At 37.2% G+C, this 21,358-nt stretch overlaps 1 protein-coding gene across 2 annotated transcripts; it reads left to right on the top strand.

Annotated features, from left to right (window-relative positions):
- Window positions 1–17,507: 17,507 nt before the first annotated feature.
- On the top strand, window positions 17,508–21,267 carry LOC100815378 (probable myosin-binding protein 6). 2 transcript variants are annotated; one of them, XM_003522155.5, is made up of 4 exons: window positions 17,524–18,722; window positions 19,016–20,192; window positions 20,302–20,406; window positions 21,016–21,267. In XM_003522155.5, the coding sequence occupies exons 1-4, from the start codon at window positions 18,065–18,067 to the stop codon at window positions 21,017–21,019; spliced, it is 1,944 nt and encodes a 647-aa protein (XP_003522203.1). In that variant the 5' UTR covers window positions 17,524–18,064; the 3' UTR covers window positions 21,020–21,267. The 2 variants fall into 2 exon arrangements, with proteins under 2 accessions (XP_006576617.1, XP_003522203.1); XM_006576554.4 differs by lacking the exon at window positions 20,302–20,406 and having other exon boundaries at window positions 17,508–18,722.
- The last annotated feature ends 91 nt before the right edge of the window (window positions 21,268–21,358 follow it).

Here is a 21,358-nt window from a genome sequence, read left to right as displayed (position 1 = left end):
AACTTTTTCTGTATACACGTGCATTAAAAACTCCTTCTCTTTATATCAACACGGTCTATATACAAACTCTATTCCTGTTCAAAGATTTCTTTTTCGTTTTTTCATCATACACTCGTGGTTCATACAAAAATTTCTTTATATACACTCATTACTCACACACAAGAATTTCTTTTCACACCTTATCTACACACACACAAAATCTTTCCATACATTTTTTACATATAAAAAACTCTTTTCTTTTCTTTATATATAGACACGGCATTTGTTCACAACGCCTTTTTTCTTTTTTCTATTCTTGGCGTTATCATGATTTTTTTGTTCGTTTTATTTTTAGGATGACGTTCCTAAAGGAAAACTCTACAAGGTTCAGGAATTTCAACAAACATTATCGACAATAACGAAGTAAGCACTAACGCAACAGTCCAAACAACATGTATGCACAAAACAAGAGACAAAACAAAACAAACATTAGTCCCTCAAGTCATAGAAACAAGATAACATACAAATGATAAATGATGGAACATATGAATTTGGGGATCCCACGGTCATGTGGCTCCGCATGCCATCGGACTCTTGGGTCACGGTAACAAAAGGTGGGGTGGTCGACAAAAGCAAGGCTTTTGCTCCTACGTATCCTCAATTTGTGATGAGGAACTCAGACCTACGTAGTTCTTGATAACTGTGAGACTAAAAATAGTCTCGGTGTTTTCTTCACTAAAATGCGAACATGCTTTAGTAAAGAGACAAAACTTCCAACTGATCAGAGCAACATATGCTTTTTGGATGAGAAACAATGTGTCCATCGAGGAAGGAGAGTATGCTGATGAAATTTTCTCATAACCGTAAATGAGATTTTGGATGTTAGCATTTCGTTTCTAAATGACCATTTAGAGGAAGCACTGGGTTCAACAAAAATAGGAGAAAATCACTCAAAGTGTATCAATCTCACACAGGTAAGTGTTTTATCCTAATTCCGACCCATAGATATGTCATGACTTGATTTTGCAAATAATTTCCTATCAAATCAAAGATTACATGTGTGATCATGGATCAATAGGACTTTTTCTTGGGAATGGTTTTTTGGTGGGGAATTTGGCTTTGAGTGTTTTTGCCTTTTCCTTTTCTGTTTTTTTTTAGTGCAGGGCGAGAAAGTTGCTAGCGCACAGGATTTTGGTTGGCAATCAAAGGGAGAGGACCACTTTAGGTCATGGTTTCCTTTCTTTTTCTTGTTTACTTGGTTTTTTTTTGCTTTCTCCCACTCTTTGATTGGGAATTTTCCTTTTCTCTTTTCTTTTTTTTTGTTTTCTTCCGAGGGCAAGGATTGACATTCTCACCCTGGGTCAAGGTTTATGATAAGTTGGGATTTTGGCTCAAGACTTGTAGAACGGCTGGTCATGATATATGTCAAGGTGTTGGTTTGGCCAGCGGTTCCGGGATAAAGGGGATGCCCCACATTATTTCCATGACACACATGCAAGGAAAATTTTGGGTGTTCAGGAAAATTTTCACAGCATTCACCCTTCAGGTGTATTACAAACACTTTCTTTCAAAAACTGGTTATGATCAGTGAAATTTTTTTTTCAAAGAAAAGCTGGAAGTTATCTCTTCTCAAAAGCATGTTTACTTTTCAGCTAGACAATATTTTACTTTTCTGTTTTCTGTTTTTTTTTCATGAGGTATTTTGCTACCTAAACATATGTATATTTTTGTGTGGTATTTTTGTGATGCATATCCCAGGTGTCTTGCTACCTAAACATACATATATATATTTTGTGAGGTATTTTTGCTATATACATGCATATCTAAGGTATCTTGCTACCTAAACATACACATATATTTTGTGAGGTATGACTACCTTCCGAGCTTGTGCTTGTTTTATTTAAATTCCTAGGATCATGAGCAACTAGGTGTGTCCTACTATGACTTGAGAAACAAAGGGTGATCAAATAACAAACAGAAATTTAAAGGGTACTAGGTTGCCTCCTAGTAGCGCTTCTTTAACGTCTTGAGCTGGACGCCTTATGACTTGTCGGTCACGGACCTAGTACTTTGCTTACCTTTGGCTTTGGACTTGGTCGCCTATTGGTCGGCCATGTGTCGTAAGCAACGCTCTAACCTTTTGTGGATGAGCTGAGGTGAACTCTAGAGGTGGTGGCAGTGCGTTTGTTGCCCGCCGGCGGCCATCCCCAGGTTGTTGTGGTGTTTCGCCCTGCGCCTGCCTGGGGGCGCAGTACTTCTTGGTGAAAGCTCGATTAGTAGGGGGCCTGATGACCTTGCTGGGGGCGACAGGCACTCTGTAGAACTGATAGGGGCCCGTAATTAGAGCTGGCAACTACAAGACCCTGTTGGACTTCTTCGGGTCCACTGGGTGTCTTGCGGGCGTGATCCCTGCAAACAATAGATGACATCAGAAATCAGTTGAGAGATGTGCATACTTACCTATGTCATGATGGCATGACCTTGCTGGGGGCGACGGGCACTCCGTAGAACTGACAAAGACCCGTTATCAGAGCTGGAAACCCTAGGACCCTGTTGGACTTCTTCAGGTCCACTGGGTGTCTTGCGGGCGCGATCCCTGCAAACAATAGATGACATCAGAAATCAGTTGAGCAATGTGCATACTTACCTATGTCGGAACGACACAGACCAACTGATATTTCCGCAGGGGGATATCGGCATTACGATCGTCGAGTGGAATGTTGCTAAGTAGCAACGTCATCCATATCTGTGTAAGAGTGGTCATGTTGGTGCGCATGACCCGCACTCCTCTCTTTACAACGGCACGGGTGAAATCTTGCCCCAGTATGCATAGTAGCTGCGTGATAGCCTCCCTCTCTGGTTGTGCTCGCACAGTTGGTCGCCCTTCAATATCAGGGGGTGGCCCAGGAACTAATAAAAGGGAACTACTGGCCCCTTAACCGGGAACGCAAGTCTCGGTTAAGCATTTAATGGCAAAGGACCTTAAATTCTCTTAAGGCGTGGATATGGAGCACACTGAAAATGAGGACGCGTAGCCCTCTAAAGGCGAGGACGTGCAGTCCTCTGAAGGTGAGGGCGTGCAGTCCTCTGATGGTGAGGGCGTGCAGCCCTCTGATGACGAGGACGTGCAACCCTCTGAAGGCGAGGGCATGCAGCCCTCTGAAAGCGAGGGCTTGTAGCCCTCTAAAGGTGAGGGTACTAGTACCCAAGGGTACACCCTTATGAGAAAGAAAGAGATTGACTCATCGAGAGGGCCGGTCATCCTAAATTCCAAATGATGGGACATTAGGTGTAGGACATCTATGCAGTTAACATGATTTTTAGGGATGCAGATGTATGCAACCTTTGAAATTTGGTAAATGTGGACTTCATATGAAACAATGCAATGCTACGGAAAGTTGTACAATGTTCATGACATTTTTTCCCTGATTTTGATTTTGATTTAATTTTTTTTTGGAAAACACAGATTGACTGTCCTTTTGAAAAAGGTGATAATTCATGCAACCTTATCCTATCTTTTGCAAATCTCTTTGGGAACTCCCTCAGAGTGTATCTTCTGTTTGATTTAGTCACTTGACCATTTTGGAGTGACGACAATGAAGCCGTTTGATGTTTAATCAATCCATTGAAATTCCAGGGTTTGTCCCCCTTTTTTTTCGTTTAAAAACATCGACGGGTGAGAACTTTTGATCAGCCCCTATGTTCACTTGAGGCTCATGCACGATGTCCCTCATTGCCCCAGTGTAAGGCTTTGAGGTACCAATTGTTATCTTTCGTCATGACCTTGTAGTAGGGAACCCATTGGGTGAGAACTTCTAATCTGCCCCTAGGTTCGCTCGAGGTTTATGCATGGTGCCTTTCATTGCCCTAGTGTAGGGCTATGAGGTAACCATCATTGTCTTGTTTTCACAACCTCGTAGTGAGGAAGAATGAAAGAAGCAGTTGATTCTTGCAAAAAGAATTTCCCCAGGACGAGAAATAGTTGAAGGATTTTTAGTTGATGGATTAAGTCAAATGACTCCTATGTAGAAGCAAGATGTTTTGATGTTTTGATGATGCCAAAGGATCGAGTGCTTCTAAGTTTTATTCAAGACAAGAATCCAAGAATCCAAGAAAATCAAGATATAGGATCAAGTTGATCTCTAGAATCTTAGGAATAAATTTCCAAATTGAAAAAGCAAAAGGTTTGGCCAAAGAATTCTATCTAAATCATTTTAAATTGAGATTTACTCTCTGGTAATCGATTACCAACAGCTGAAAATGTTTATAACAGTCACTAGAAATTTGAATTCAAAATTTATAATGTGTAATCAATTACACATGGATGGTAATTGATTACCAGCAGTTTATTGAACGTTTTAATTCAAATTTTAAAGCCTGTAATCGATTACACAAGTCTTGTAATCGATTACCAGAGGAGATTTTTAGAAAATAATTTCCAAGAGTCACATCTATTCAAATGGTTTATGAATGGCCATCAAAGGTGACTTGGAAACACGAATTTAAAGAGAGTTTTCATTGCCCAAAAAGTTTTATCCTCTCAAAAGATTAAGAGTTTTTCTGAACTGAACTGTCTTATCCTCTCAAAAAGATTCCTTGGTCAACCACTTGTATATTCAATAAGGAATTTTGATTGATCTTCATTGTACAATCTATCTCTTTTAAGAGAGATTTCTTCTTCTCTTCTTCTTATTTCTGAAAAGGGATTAAGAGACCGTGGGTCTCTTGTTGTAGAGGATTCTTGAACAAAAGGGAAGGGTTGTCCCTGTGTGGTTCAGACTTTGTAGAAGGAGTTTTACAAAGAGAGTGGAAAATCTCAACTGGGTTGCTTGAGGACTGGACGTAGGCACGAGAAGTGGCCGAACCAATATAAATCAAGTTTGCATTCCTCTCTTCCCTTCAACTTCTTTTATTTATTGCTATTTATCTTTTGCTTTAAAGAAGTTTATTTTGAATTGTCTTTTGAGTAATTCATGTTAAGGGTGCATTGTTAATCCAAAAAGATAGAGTGAAAGTTTAATTGGGGAATAGTCTTTGTATCTTAATTCAACCCCCCCTTCTTAAGATAACTGAGGCCATTTGTCCAACATCCTATTCTTGATAACTCACTTCTCTCTAAAAAGACAAACTTTCCGAAATGATAAAATGAGGTCACATGAACGTCTTGAAAACACAGTTAATCAAATGTTTTTTTTTTAACTTTATTTGTTTTGAACTTTACTCGTTGTTTTACGGCACCCCCACCAACATGCAAGACGAGTAATTTTTGATTGAACGGTCTTGGAAGTCAACACTTAGGAGCGCATGTCGCTCGAGCAAACAAACCAATGGCTTGCACCCACATTCCAGTGGAAGCAGAGATGTAATTACGAGAGGTGAGGGACAAAGATGTCAGATTTATCCATTTTATTTAGCATTGTAACTATGGCATAAACTTGAAGATCCTGATGAGTCATTAGAGACATCTAACAACAGCTTTCAAAATTTCCCCATGTGTGGTGTCGCTTGTCAATGTTAGGATTTACACGCGATTCTCCTCAAATTTCAGCTAGCCCGCATCAATTGGACCTTGCACCTTACGCTTTGAGGTCATACAGTGCTCAATGGAATGGCCCAGGGCTTCTCCATGACAAGCACACATTGTGTTCGAGTCGTATCCTCGGAAAAATGGAGGTTGAGGAAACCTAGCAGGGGTTTTGGCTACCATTGCATTATCGAGTGGATATGGGAGCAAGTCAGCATAGGACACCAGAATTGGGATGAATTCTACAGGCCTTTTGCTGCAACATTCCTTTTTGGTTGGTGTTTTGGTTCGTGCTAAAGGTGGTGTTTAGCATTGGTTGTGTGGTAGACAGGCTTTGTGGTTGATTTAGGGATGGCCTTTATGGATAACTGGGTGGTGGGTTGGCTGAGTAATGACATTGTTGGGTTGGTGGGAAACTTGGCTGTATAGGAATGGCAGTCACAGCATGGGCTTCTCCCTCATTCTCACCCTCTTCATTTGCCCCAGTTTTTTTGCATTTATCAAAGCATGATGATCAGACTTGCCTCTTTTTAGACCCATTTTGATCCTTTCGTTGGTGAAGACCATATCCGCAAAGCTTGAAGGTGTTAACCCACCATTTTCATAGTAGAATACTGGTAATGTGTCTACCATCACGATTACCATCTCCCTTTCCATCATTGGGGGTGCCACTTGGGCTGCCAGATCCCTCCACATGTTCTGTAGTTGCATCCTATCCGAAGACATTATACAAACACTGCCTAACGAAGGCAACCATTAGGTTCTTCCAAGAATGGGCTCGAGAAGGTTCCAAGTTAGTGTACCAGGTAACAGCTACCCAGTAAGATTCTCTTGGAAGGAATGTATCAGTAATTCATCATCTTTTGTGTATGCCCCCATCTTCCGACAATACATCTTTGGATGGTTCTTGGGGCAAGTAGTCCCCTTGTACTTGTCAAAGTCCAGCACCTTGAACTTGGGAGGGGTGATGATATTGGGTACTAGGAACAACTCTTCTAGGTTAGCAAAGGCATAATCTTTACCTCCTTCAATGGCCCTGAGCCTTTCCTCTAGATGATCCAACTTTCCCATTTCCGCCATAGCATGAGGGTTTTTAATCATTGTGGAATGTGAGGGGTGTGGTTGTGGGTGATACTGAGGGCCCTCCCAAGTGTTTTGCAGGGGTATATCACCAACTGCTTGCCCTTCAGTGGCATATCCAAGGCAAGGGTCAAAGTCGGCTAGATTGTGGTGGGGAATTTCATGTGTCTCCCCCACGGTTTAAGAGACATGTGCATGATCAGTTTGGGGTTGTTGGCTCTCAATGGGTATAGGAGTGGAGTTATTGACATTCTCACTGGGAGTGTACGCCACATTGGGTGGCGTATAGTTGAGAGGCAAGCCATATGGCGGGAAGGCGTGCTCATTTTGAATTTGCACATCATGGGGGCCGCCCGTACTTCCCAAATCTATGCCTACCATATCTGAGGTTGGATGATTCATTTGGTTGAGATCAGATGGGGGCATCGGGTTCACCCTAACAACAGCGCTGGTAGCGGCAACAACAACCGCATTGGCTTCCATTATCTTCTTCATGCTCATCATGGCCTCCATCATTGTGGCCATTTGCTCTTTCATGACCTCCATGTTGGCCTCCATCTGCTTTTGCGCCTCTTCTACTTCACCCATTACTCTAGCTCTAGCACAGGTTTGGTAAGGGCGCCATAAAGCGTGTTCTTTTCTTTTTTATAACAATGATTAAGTTCTTTTTTTTTAAGGAAAGAATGCAATGAGCAATGAAACCAATGAACAACATGGATGTATGCGAATGATGCACAGTTGAAGTATTGCAAATTTTTACGCAGGATATGGGGTTGAATCAATTTAGATTTTCAACATGGTCCATGACATCTTCGTCATGGTGAAACTGGAAGTAACAGGGACATCGACAGTCCTAAATGTGTTTGGCAGTAGACGAAGCAGCAATGCAACACGATCCATCTTTTGCCCCAATTTTTTGCAAGATGGTTACTTCCATACTTTAACTTGACTCGATGAACCTTTTCGTAAAAGCACGAGCTTGGTTCAACCCCATAACCTAGGGAATGGCAATTTTGATCGCCAATACTTCATCAACATTTCATAGGGATGAAAGGCTCGGGAATACGCATGCTATGCTTGGAAAATGTAATTATGAGATTGAGATGCCCGAAGAAACATCCTTTCTTAGTTAACCATGCATTAGGTACCATGCTCAATCATTTTGTTTTGTTGTTATTTTATATATATACACATTTTTTTTAGAAATGGGTTTACGATCCCAACATGGTTGGCTCATGGTATCGAATATATGTAACTAAGAATGCATCATGAATTTTCATGCTTTTTTTTGTTTTTGTTTTGCAGAGGAAAATGTAAGGATCATGCATGAGCGAACATGAAAACAAAAGGTAAGCAGTTTGTAGAACAAAATGTATGTTGAACGCATATGCATGATGACGCAATGACTCGTGCAAAATGTGATGCTGGAATATGATAACGGACAAATGCAGGAATGATATGTTCATTATGATGCCATAAAGAGATGTTTATGCGATGCATGATATGAATGCATTTACGGACACGAGAGCCCCGAAAAATTATCTCTTCTTACTTGCACACTTGGGGGTGCAGTGCCCCATGTGTGTAGTTAAGAAGGTGATATGGATCTTCCGGCTTCCCATGACAAAAGATGAGACCAATATACAACGCGTGCATGACGACATGATGTAGACGCGCAAAAGCATAACACGGGGATGCACATAGTACGACAATATCCACAAATAATTACAATCAAAGGCGTACATGACATTTAGGACTACATGCATGGCAGTGTTTAAAATGGCACGCGGCATGTTTGCTCCGTGCCCCTATTTGGGGACCTATAGGATAATATCTAGGGGTCTCTAATAACTACTCCCAATGATTCATATCTCACATGGCTGTTTTCTAGAGGTATCATCGCTCAAGATAATAATATTGCGGCGGTATGGAATACCAGCGACAACACATTATAAAGAGAGAAAGCTCTAGATGAGGTTTCACTATTATCAAGCAAGTTGGAGACCTAGCATGAACATAGATTCACCTCCACTCCTTAGATTTCCATGAACCCGGGTATAGGGCCCCTTTTTACTCAAACCCGTGGGTGCTTAGAATGCGGTGTAAAAATGTGGAAAAGACAACATTTATTATTTTTACACAGTTCAAGAAAAAGCGCACACACAAAGATTCATAATACCACACTTTCCTAAAATAGGCCTAACTCACAAAAACAGTCCCCAGTGGAGTCGCCAACTGTCGCAACCTACCCTTTTGCGGGCGAGCAAGGCGAGGCTCACGGGTGCGTCTTCCAAAGGAGGAAAAATGCGCAGAGTCGCCACCAACGTTTATTTGTGGAAAACGTCGGAAAAACCGAAGGAAACCGATCATGAAGAATATTCCAGATTCGGGAGTTGTATTTACGTTTGAGGAAGGTATTAGCACCTCTCACGTTTGTCTCAAAGGACAACAGCCTTAATTTTAGAATTGTGTGAAATTGTGTACCTAAACTTTTATTTCTTTTTTATTTTTGAGGTCAACAAAAGCGGGGCTCTTGCTCCTACGTACCCTCTATCGAAGAGGAAATCAGACCTACGTAGTTCTTTCTAAAGGGCGAATCAAGCGATTCTTTTTACTTGGAAGGAGGTCCTTTTAAGGCGTTGGACCTTAAAATGATCCATTTTTACTTGGTAAGAAAAACTGAGATATCGAACCTTAAAATCCTTTTTAGTGATTTTTAGCGGACGAGCTTGACTTTACGAGTTGATTTTAGCCTTAGTTTCACTTTAGTTATTAGTCAATTCAATTAAGAAAGAGAAAACCCAAAGAGAAACACGTCCGGTTGATTTTTTTGGTTTATTTTACTAAAAGATATTTTTTTATTATTATATTATTATTTTACCTCCTTTTGGTTTCCAACGTGGTTACGGCATGACCGAACGGTCGGATTTCATTTTAACAGAAATTAATAGATATTACAAATCAAATGATCGGTGGAAATTTATTTTATTTTTTGATTAGGCGAGAAAATGACTTAAGTAAATGACTAAAGCACGTCAAAAGGGGGTACGGAAAGTAAATGAAACGAGAATAAAAATACGCGAAACAAATGGGAACCACCACGGGTACATAGAATGAATTGAAAAGTTCGATTTCGGGAACTTACTGGTTGAAGACCGAAGAACGACGAAGAACGAACGACGAACGACGAAGAATGGTTGAAAATCTTCGCAAAATCACCCATGGAAACGTTATGGAAACATTACGGAAGCGCCTTGGCTTGGATTTTCTTCATGGAAACAATTTTTTTCACTAATTTTAAGTGATTACAAAGTACCAGAAGGGATGAACCTCTTTCTTCTTCACTCCTCCCCTTATTTATAGGAAAATAGGGGAGGAGCTTGCCACCCAGCTCTCCCAGGCGAGCCAGGTTACTTCCTCTAGAAGCAACCGCCTTTTGGAGGAACATCCTGGAAGGCCCAAGTGGGCCTGATTGCTATTTGCACCCCTTTTTTTTACTAAATACACCTCCCCTTTGCTTTTTTTGGTGATTCTTTTTTCGTAACGTTACGAAACTTTACGAATTTCATAACGATACTTGTTTTCTTTCCGTAAGGTTACGGAGCCTTACGGGTCATGTTATTACTCCTTTTTTAGCTTTCGGAATGTTACGGAAACTCACGGATTGCATAGCAATACTTCCTTTTGATTTCCAGCATTTTACGGAATTTCACGGATTGCGTAACAATGCTTCCTTTTGATTCTCGGCATGTCTCGGAACTTCACGTATTGTGCAACAAAGGGTGCCAAGTACCTCGAAGCGGTCAACCAAAGGTTGCATGCCATCAAACAATAGTCCCCGGACGAAATTAGGGTATGACAATTACGTTCATGCATAATGATCGTTTATGATTAATTGTTGTATGTGTTGCTTAATCACATAATGAATGCCTTATGTTAAATTTCGATTAGTAATTTAATTTAGGGTTGAATTAAGTGGTTGAACTGATAAAGGATAAACTCTTGTAACCTAGGATAAGAGACTTGCTTGTGAATCAAGGGGAAGCAACGTGTTTTAATTCTGATATTTTATAATTCTCATTTATTCGCTGTTTAATTTACAAAAGCAAACACCCCCCCCCCAATTCGTTACTATTTTCCTACTATTTGTTATGAACATTTGGTTTATCATTGCTCGTTGGGAAACGACTTAGGATCACTTCCTAGTTACTGCATTTTAATGTTTATTTGATTCGGGTACGGCCTCGATCAGGTTGCAATTGCAAGATTTGGGTTTTTGGGATCAGCTGCAGTGGCAGAAGCAAAATGGTAAATTAGCCATGCGAGTATCAAGTAAATCAATCGATATTGTGAAATTTCAGATTTAAATCTGGTCATAGATTGAGAGACAAATCAATACACAATTCCATTACATGCTTGGAGTGCAGTCGTTACCTGGTCTGCAAGAAGAGTAACAACCAGCAGCAAGTGCCACTACTTTAAGCTTATTTGGATTCTCTACCACAATATCTAGTGTCTATAAAAGCATACAGGGGAAAAGATGCACTACATCAAAGGATAAGAGACAAAGCCAAGCCAAGCCATCTACAAGGGGTAAACAATCAATAATTTCTAGTCACACTGAGGATCTTGGCCTTTCCCTTCACTCCTTCAAAGACCCTGGTTTGATTCATCATGGCCAGTCCCAAGAAGGTGCAAATCAAACACCTTCCAATGACCAAACCCTCTTCTTAATTTGCTGCTAGCTCAAAAGAATGAAGTGAAAAAACTTTAACTTTTTTCTTCCTTAATTTGCTGCTTATGCACCTATACATCTATTATAACTGCCTTGGAATTTTGACAATGCTATGACTATGGTGGGTTCTGTAGAAGCAAAGCTTCATGGTGAATCAAAGGTGATTCAATGGTGTTTTGATGATAACAATGATGATAACAAAAAATGATGACAAAGGTGATGACAAAAAGCTCAAAGGTCAATCAAAGAACAACTCAAGTGAATCAAAGATCAATCAAAGAACAACTCAAGTGAATCAAGAACAATTCAAGAGTTCAAGATAAGAATCAAGAAGAATTCAAGACTCAAGAAGAAAGTTTAGAGTCAAGAATCAAGATTCAAGGTTCAAGATCTCAAGAATCAAGATCAAGATTCAAGACTCAAGATTCAAGAATCAAGAGAAGGCTTAATCAAGATAAGTATGAAAAGTTTTTCTCAAAAATTGAGTAGCACATGATTTTTCTCAAAACATGTTTACCAAAAAGTTTTTACTCTCTGGTAATTGATTACCAGATTGTTGTAATCGATTACCAGTAGCAAAATTGTTTTGAAAAAGTTTTCAAATTGAATTTACAACGTTCCAATTAATTTCAAAAAGCTGTAATCGATTACAATGTTTTGGTAATCGATTACCAGTGCCTTTGAACATTGAAATTCAAATTCAAATGTAAAGAGTCACATCCTTTCACATAAAAGCTTTGTGTAATCGATTGCACTTATTTGGTAATCGATTACCAGTGACTGTTTCTAAATAAATCCAAAGATGTAACTCTTCAAAAAGGTTTTGACTTTTTCAAATTGGTTTTAAGTTTTTCTAAAAGTTATAACTCTTCTAAATGGTCCTCTTCGCCAGACATGAAGAGTCTATAAAAGCAAGGCTTTGATTTGCTTTACAATACACTTTTACACTTATTCAATCAATCCTTTACAAGCCTTGAATCTCTTTGAATTTCTTCTTCTTCTTTGTACCAAAAAGTTTTCTGAAGTTTTCTGGTTTTCTAAACCTTGAAAACTTGTGCTATTCATCCTTTCATTCTCTTCTCCCTTTGCCAAAAAGAATTCGCCAAGGACTAACCGCCTGAATTCTTTTTGTGTCTCTCTTCTCCCTTTTCCAAAAGAATAAAGGACTAACCGCCTGAATTCTTTTGTGTCTCCCTTCTCCCTTGTCAAAGAATTCAAAACGACACAGTCTGAGAATTCTTTTGATTCTTCCCTTTCCCTAATACAAAAGTGTTCAAAGTACTAACTGCCTGAGAATTCTTTTGTATCCCCATTCACAAAGTATCAAAGATTTAACAGCCTGAGATCTTTGTCTTAACACATTGGAGGGTACATCCTTTGTAGTACAAGTAGAGGGTACATCTACTTGGGTTTGATTGAGAACAAGAGAGGGTACATCTCTTGTCGATAAGTTCTAGTGGAGGGTACATCCACTAGGGTTTCAAAGAGAACAAGGGAGGGTACATCCCTTGTGGATCTTTGCTTGTAAAAGGATTTTTACAAGGTTGAAAGAAATCTCTAGGACCGCAGGTCGCTTGGGGACTGGATGTAGGCACGGGTTGTTGCCGAACCAGTATAAAAACTCTTGTGTGTTTGTTTCCTTCTTCCCTACTCTTTTACTTTCCGCTGTGCATTTAATTTTTGCTTTTACTTTCTGTTAAGTTTCTCTTCTACTCCTCATTCTCTTAACAATTTAGTAAATGCCCTAGAAGAATAGAATTTTTAATTAGTAAATGTTTAGGAATAATTAATTCAACCCCCCCCCCCCTTCTTAATTATTCTGAGGCCACTCAATCCAACAGGTTCAACATCAATGTTATGTGATTTACTTTGATTGATTTCCTAGGATTCTGCTATATTTGGCAGAGAAAGATTTTTTTTCTTTCTTTCTTTCCACAAACCTTGTAATTTTTCTACTTGAGTTTTCACCACACAATTACTAGAGAACAAATTTACTAATTTCAGTTAAAATAAGAACTAAGATTAAGTAGATATCCATAAAACCTCTCTAGGAAAAAGAAATACTTTCTCAACTTAAATTAATAAAATACAACCAAGCTGATCCCAGGCTACTGGATAATCTGGCAACAAACAGAGCTTTAAGATTACCAATACAGAACTTAATACAAAAACCACTAAGAGATGAAAACATACATCTTACAGAAAATCAAGCCAAACAAACTATGGCACTAATTCAAAGTGCACACCGCACAGTACATTTTCTAATCAATTTTTACAAATAAGAATATAAGATCACTAGCAGAAGTTTAACTGCTCATCATCTGATAACTTTTAACTATTTGCAAACCCAACAAAACCTTTCCACCCATAATTGCTACAGCTTACACTTCATGAGTCAGAATGCCTTTTCACTACCTCAAGGTTTTAACCGTGTGTATAACATTATTCATTGCAACTCTAACTCAACATTGTTATCATAAAGTCTAAATATTCATAGAACAATAAAGCTATAAATTGAGAAAGAGAGGAAGAAGGAGAAGTAGGAAAAAGAACCTGTTGAATGGGGAAGAAGAAGGAGAAGAACAAGAGAGTTGCCACGATGCTCGAGTGTGACAGAAACGATGCTTGAGCTTAAATGAAACGATGCTCAAGTGGGTCGCTTAGACGGAGAGCAGAGAGCTTAGATGGAGAAGAAGAGAGCGCGAGCAAAATAGGGTTCGAGTAATATTTTAAAATCTAAGTTCAACATCAATTTTTTTAAAAAAACCGATGTTAACGTTAACATTGATTTTCTGGAAGAAACCAATGTTAACTTATCATACATTAACATCGGTTTTCTCAAAACCCGATGTTAACATACTTAAGTTAACATCGGTTTTCTGCAAACCCGACCAAGAACCGATGTTAAGGTTAGTTCATTAACATCGGAATTTTAGAAAATCGATGTTAACGGATACACATTATTTACAATTATGCTACCACGTTTACCTTAACATCGATTTTGTCAAAAACCGATGTTAAGTTGGCGATGTTAAATCTGCTTTTTGTAGTAGTGCACATTTAAGTAATTTTATCAATAGAAAATCATCACAATTTTAGAACATGTATTAGTCATCAGATCTTGCATTTATCTTAGCAATATAATACTAAATAATTCAGTAGTTCTAGAAAAGAAATAATTCCAAGATAATTTATATGGAGGCACGAATTTCAAAGATAAGTTATCTATTATCTAAAATCACTTTGTCGCTCGGTTTTTCAAAGTTTTGCTCCTAACTTATTTTGAGTGCTCTAGGTGTTCCGGGAGTAAGATTTTCTCAAATCTTATATGTTACCCTATATTTTCAAACCTAAGAAACTCATGTTTGAGTTCAAAACTTTAATAAAAATATTCCATACTGCTTTAACTCTCAATCCAAATTCGTGATAGATTTTTCATTTTACTAAAGGTCCTTAAACTTGTTTTATTTGCAACTTTTGCTAGGAAACTCTGATTTGAGTGAAATTTAAGGCTAACTCTATGCTTTAACATGCAAAGATATCATTTTTGGCATAAAAAATTCAAATAAAATAGCTCACCTTTGGCAAGTACCCCACTTTTCTGACTGACGAGTACTAAATACTTGGATAAGAAGACTTTGGAGAAGAAGGAAGCTTGGAGGAAGATATCCCTATGCAGGTACATGATTATTATAAAATTTAATTAGGAATGAGCATGAAATAAGTTGAGACGATTTTGTATTTGTTTGTATCTAATCCAAAATTATTTTGATAAGATTTTTTATTTTTAAATGAATTTGACTCAATCTCGATTGAATAGTATATGAAATAAGACTATGTCAAATCAATTTATTAATGTAATATATAAATTTTAACATCAAGTATAATAAAAATAGTATAATAAAAGAAGTATAAATTTTTAAATAAGATATATTTTGTCGTATATGTTTTAAAATAAAAAAATATTATTATGAATATAATGTCTTGTTATATATAATATTATCTATTAAAATTATTATTATCAAAATACTTTTCTTATGGATAATACTTTAATTGTTTAAAAAAAGTTGGCTTTTTAAATAAATATAGGAAATCAGATTGAGTTGGGATATCTTGAAGCATAATTTGATCTCGTTTACAAAACACACTAGATTTAATTTCTAAATTACAAACCTATTAAAAATTAGAGAAAATTACACTTGACATTCCCTCAAGTTTATTTTAATTACACATGCATCCCCTTCTTTCTTTTTTTGGCCCTACAATCGCCCTGCCCCCCTAACTCTTACTATTCTTTACGCAAGCACCCCCTAATTCCTTTGTGGAAAAAAATTACAATATGAACAAGTTCAAACCAATATTTCCTATTTCAACTCTCAATAATGCATTCATTATTCAACAATCTAAATAAATTGTTCAAACTTAGAACCAATACAATCCATCTTGTTCAAATTCAAAACCAAATTGAGAACCCATAGAATTGTCAAAATTGTTCAAACTTCAACCTCCCATTCCCAAATTCAACTCACCAAAACAAACAAACTCTTCTCTTTATTTTATTTCCATCAAACCACCTAAACCCACTCCCTCTCATATCCCAAATGCAAAACTCCCACCCATTTTCTCTTGTTTCAATTTGCATGGTTGTGATGTGTGAACATTGGAAAGGGGAGAAGAGAAATAATGTGAGGCAATTGCAAAAAAGAAATGAAGAGAACCAAGAGACAGGTGTGAGCAGTAGGGATAATTTTGGGTTTCTAAAAATAATTTAATGGAAACGAACACCGTTAGACAGAGGGGGTGCCAAAGTAATATATGAAAAAGAAGGAGGTGCATGTGTAATTAGTGTAAATCTTAGGGGATATTATTTTAATTTGCTCTAAAAATTAACATTGGGTTAGGTCAAGTTAGTAGAATGAAATGAATCGTACATGTTCTTAAACTTAATCATCTTATTATGCATGTGTAATTAGTGTAAATCTTAGGGGATATTATTTTAATTTGCTCTAAAAATTAACATTGGGTTAGGTCAAGTTAGTAGAATGAAATGAATCATACATGTTCTTAAACTTAATCATCTTATTATGCACTCACAAAAAGGTCATTATTACAAGTGTGCGTACTAGTTTGATTTTTTTTTTGGAAGATATTAAATTTATTTATTTTTAACAATTTTTATCTCTTAACATTTTTTAATATAGTTAATAAGATATGAGAGTTTGAAAAAGAACATTAAGTGATTTGATGAGTAATTTGGACAACACTTTATCTCTTAACATTCTTTGTTATTCTTATAAATTATAAATCATAGATTATAAACTATAGACATACTTTATACTTAGATTACATGAATGTAAGAATTTTTAATATCCTGAGTGCATTTTAAACTAAATTTTATAATTAATAATGATTATTAAAAAATATAAATGTTAAAAAAAAAGTGAGATACAACAATTGTCATAAGTGAATTGATGCATGTAATATCATTGAGTTTTACTTGTGCTAACACAATCTTCTCTCTTTTGAACCTCGACCCTGCTTCGGGCATTATAAATAAATGTTATGCTTAACAAATCATTTTAGTTAATTTTTAATTTTTTTATTAATTGAAAACTTATTTAACTGTTTGGTAAATAAGTTTTTTTAAGTGATTTTTAACGTTTTTTAGTAGTTTCTAGCTTTTATTTTTTATTTTTTTATCCTTAAAATATCTATTCAATTTTCTCATTATCTTTTTTGAATATGTCATTTTACATTTTTCAACTATTTCAACAATTAATTTTACCGAATACTTATAATTTAATAAAATAATTTAAAAATTATCAATTAACTTTTTCGCTTCCAACAAATCTTACTAAATATAACCAAAGTTTAAAAAAATACAATATATTAATCAAAATTAAGATAATCCAAAATATAATCTAAAACTATTCCAAAAATATGGTAGGTTCAATTGTACAAATTTGTGCACCCATCAAATTTGCTTTTGCATTAGAGTGTGTGCCATACGAGGGATATGTTAATGTTTACAAACCATACTGGAACCTTCACAAGTTCAAGGTAAAAAATAAAATAAATAAAAAATCTACAGGACATAGCTGCATTGCACGTGCTCGAGAGAAGAGGGCCAAGGCTAAGCACATAATAACAAAATAAAAGCCCACATGGCAAGTTTGGAAGTTTCAGCAAACGATGTCGTTCCTTTCTTGTGGGCACGTTCTAACTTCTAACTTTCCCTGGTAGTTTGTCCCACACAAAATGAAGAAATCGGATGCAACTTTGGTGTTCGCAATAATAAACTATTTTATGAAGCTTTAAAACGTGCCAATCTCATAATTCTTCCCTCGATCAATCATCACTATTCATTATTATTCTCCTTAATTCCTTTCTGGGTTTTTCTTTTCTTCAAATTTTAAATATTTTGTTTTCAAATCCCATCCCTGAAAGTACAGTTTTCAAATCCCAACTAAGTAATTTTTCTCTTAGAATAGGATGAAAAATAACACAAAGGGTTGAGCTGAAATTGTGGTTTGGTTGCTGGCTTCTCCAAACCATGATCTTGGGTTTCTTATGTGTGTTTGTCTTTTTCTTCAGGTTGTTCTACCACCTGCTTTGATATTGTCTCATGGATGCTTTAAATTTAGGATTTTGGGTTTTGGGTCGGTGAAAATTTCGGATTTTGCATGGTGGGTGTTGTGTGTTATCTGTTATGTGATGGTCTTTCTTTCTGAGCACTTCAGAGGAAGATGGCTTCTTCTTCACAGGAGACGCACTCTTGGACGTTGGGAGGACTTATTGGTGCCTTTATTGACCTTGTTTTAGCTTATTTCTTGTTGTGTGGATCCGCTTTTGCTTTCTTTGTGTCCAAATGGTTTAGATTTTTTGGACTTTGTTTGCCTTGCCCCTGCAAAGGGAGTTTTGGGTTTAGGAGTAGCCGTTTCTGTGTGCATAGATTGCTGTTCGAATGGCCTTCTAGGAAGATATGTTCCATTCAAGTTATGGCGGTTAAGAGGTTCCCTTTTGATCTGGTTTGGGTTAAGGGTCATTCATGCAGTGCCAATGATAAAGTTGTTACAGAGAGAACACATGATAATAGGGTTGTTGAGTTGGAAGATGAGGCATCTTGCAGTTCATGTTCAGGACCGTGTTTGCTTCCCTTCGTTGATTGGGAAAACGTGTATGATGCTAAGGGGAAGAGGGTCATGAGTATGAAACGAAGGTCTGGAGTTCGGTGCCATAGGAGGGCTAGTTATGATTGTGCGAAAGTTTCTTCAGCTGTTCCTTCAGAAAACCTGCAATCTGATGTTGTCCTCATTCCTTGCTCGCCTTGTGATGGCAGTATAATTAGAGATAAAACAAATGCAGGCATGAGTCCTACCTCAGGGAAAGGAGTTAGTGTAGATGGTAAGTGAGAAATTTCCCACATAATAATTGCTCATTTGATGGTTTAAGTTAAACTGTTTGAGTTACATGTTGTTAATATGAGTTTGTAGTGTTCTAATTTATGCTATACTAGCTCCCATATGTTAGTATATTTATGATTCTTTGCAACCTACCAAGTCAGCATCTTGTGATTATAATGATGAATGATATTCCTTGGACTTCTAAAGGGAAACAAGTTGAATTATATTCTTGTTGATCACTGTATACATACTGTGGTTTTTTGACTTGTTGTATTTTGCTATCCTTCTATTTAGATGCCAAAGATGACCAAACTGGCCATGATTTGGATGAAAAGACCTGTCATAGTTATGATTTCAATGGATCAATGGTTGATAGTCCAGGACACGACAAATGTTTATTGTCATTGGAACACTACATAAATAATGTGTGTGACAATGTCCAGATTGTTGGTAATGAAGAGGACCGTGTCAAGATGTTAGAAAATGCACTTGAAGAAGAGAAAGCTGCCTATGCTGCTCTTTACCTTGAGCTAGAGAAGGAGAGAGCTGCAGCTGCTACTGCTGCTGATGAAACCATGGCTATGATATCACGTCTGCAGGAGGAGAAGGCGTCAATGGAATTGGAAATGAGGCAATACCTTAGGATTATAGAAGAAAGAGTTGCTTATGATGAAGAAGAGATGGATATTCTGCAAGAGATCCTTATAAGAAGGGAAAGGGAGAACCACTTTTTGGAAAAGGAACTTGATACTTACAGGCAGATGGATTCGAAAGGAAGTGACCAATCATATGGCAAGGCAAAGGTGCAACATGATCAATGGGGACAAAGACCTCCAATTTTGGTTGGAACATATGAAAATCGAAGCACCAGATCATTTGTTAAGAAAGATGAAATAAAAGATATTTCTTCAAATTATATGGTTTCTCAGACTTACAGCAATACGAAAGACGGACTAGATCTGGAGAAAAACACAGAACATAAGGATCAAGTGCATGTCAACCTGCATAGCTCCTTTTATGATACTGATCCGAATGTTTTTGATGTCCATGTCATTAACGATAACATAAAACTAAGGGAAGAGCAAAATGAAAAGTTAAGTATCTCTTCATTGAGTACTGTTACAAATGAACTCACAAATAGATATCTTGAATTTGGAGGTCAAACAGTACAGAGCAGTGATGTATTAAGTAATCGCCGAAGGACAGATAAGCCAGAAAATGGTAATGGTGTTGATGGCCCCACCAGTCACTTATCTATGTTCTCAAACTCAAGATGCAGAACTTTGTCTTTAGATTCTGGAAGTGATTCTTCAAGTGCAGTTGAAAATGAAAAGTTAAAGATTGGCAATGAGATTGAAATTCTTGGAGAAAGGTTGAGGATGGTGAAACATGAAAAGGAAAAATTGTCTTTCTTTTCAGAGAACGGAGAAAGTGAAAAGGGCCAGCTTCCTTGCCCCCTTCCTCATCTAAGGTATAACTTGTTATGTGCCACTGCTTGAATTTTTAACTAGACCAAGTTAGTCTTTAGAAGCATGTGTGTGAAACAGTTCTTTAGTTATGGTGTTTGTAATTCTTTGTAGCTTAAAATGGTTCACTATGCTGCTGCCATATGAGACAAATGACAAAGATTTGCTTAAATTTGACACGACTCTGCAAATACAAGTTCAGAATATGGACAGAACAAGGTAGTGAATTGTCACCAGTTGTGGTAGATCTTATTTGGATTATAGAGCTTTTTAATTTAAAGCTCAAATTTTCATATTTGATGATGAAGGACATGATTGTAGAGTAAATTCAATGCAAACTCGAGGAGTTTAACAATTTGATCCAAAAATACTTAATTCTGGTAATCAAAACAACTTTGGTTTTACTCTGTGTATTGTCAATTTTGTATGCGTAAGTGTTGTAAACTTCTTGGTACCGTGTTCAATTCCGACAGATAAAAAAAAAATTGCATAGCTTTATGTCTTAACCACTTTCTTATATTTCTGTATATCATCAAGTGTATTGGTAATTCTTACCAAGCACAATGCTCTTCTACTTTCAGTTCTCTCCTCCATCAATCACCCCTCAACACACAAAATCATAGTCATCAAGATCCAACTTAAAAGCTGGGCTTACTCCCGAATTAGAAGATTTTGTTTGCAATGATGTTTTCTTGTATCACATCATGTCATATCCATAAACATTTCTTTTTTAGCTGAGAACACAGTACCTTTAGTTGTACTGTGACTGTTCATAATGCAACCATATTGATGGCCAAAGCAAAGCTAATTATACCCCTTCCTTTTCAGGTGAGCTTGAGGAAGAGACGCTGCCAAAGTGTGACAATGGAGACATGTGAAAGCAGTTAAATCATGTAAAGTTACTCGTTTAAGTGCCACGAAGTTTGTGCCTAGGCAACTTGTAAATGGCAACCACCTTTGGTAGCTACTAGAATTTAGCAGTACTTATTTTTTTGTTATGTTTTTTAGTATGTAAATAAACCTTATCATAGTCTTCTAGGCTAAATATGTAGTTAAAATAAAGTATTATTTTGAAGCGTATGCCTGGTGTAGGTATCATTCGTACCTCCTTGTGTTGTGTTTTTGCCTAGCGAGCGAGAGTAAACAAATCACGCACGGTGCGAGAGTTTTG

The sequence above is a fragment of the Glycine max genome, chromosome 3 (genome assembly GCF_000004515.6).
Source record: "Glycine max cultivar Williams 82 chromosome 3, Glycine_max_v4.0, whole genome shotgun sequence".
NCBI lineage: Eukaryota > Viridiplantae > Streptophyta > Magnoliopsida > Fabales > Fabaceae > Glycine > Glycine max.
Note: the sequence above shows the minus strand (reverse complement) of the source record. Positions and strands in the feature narration are given on the sequence as shown.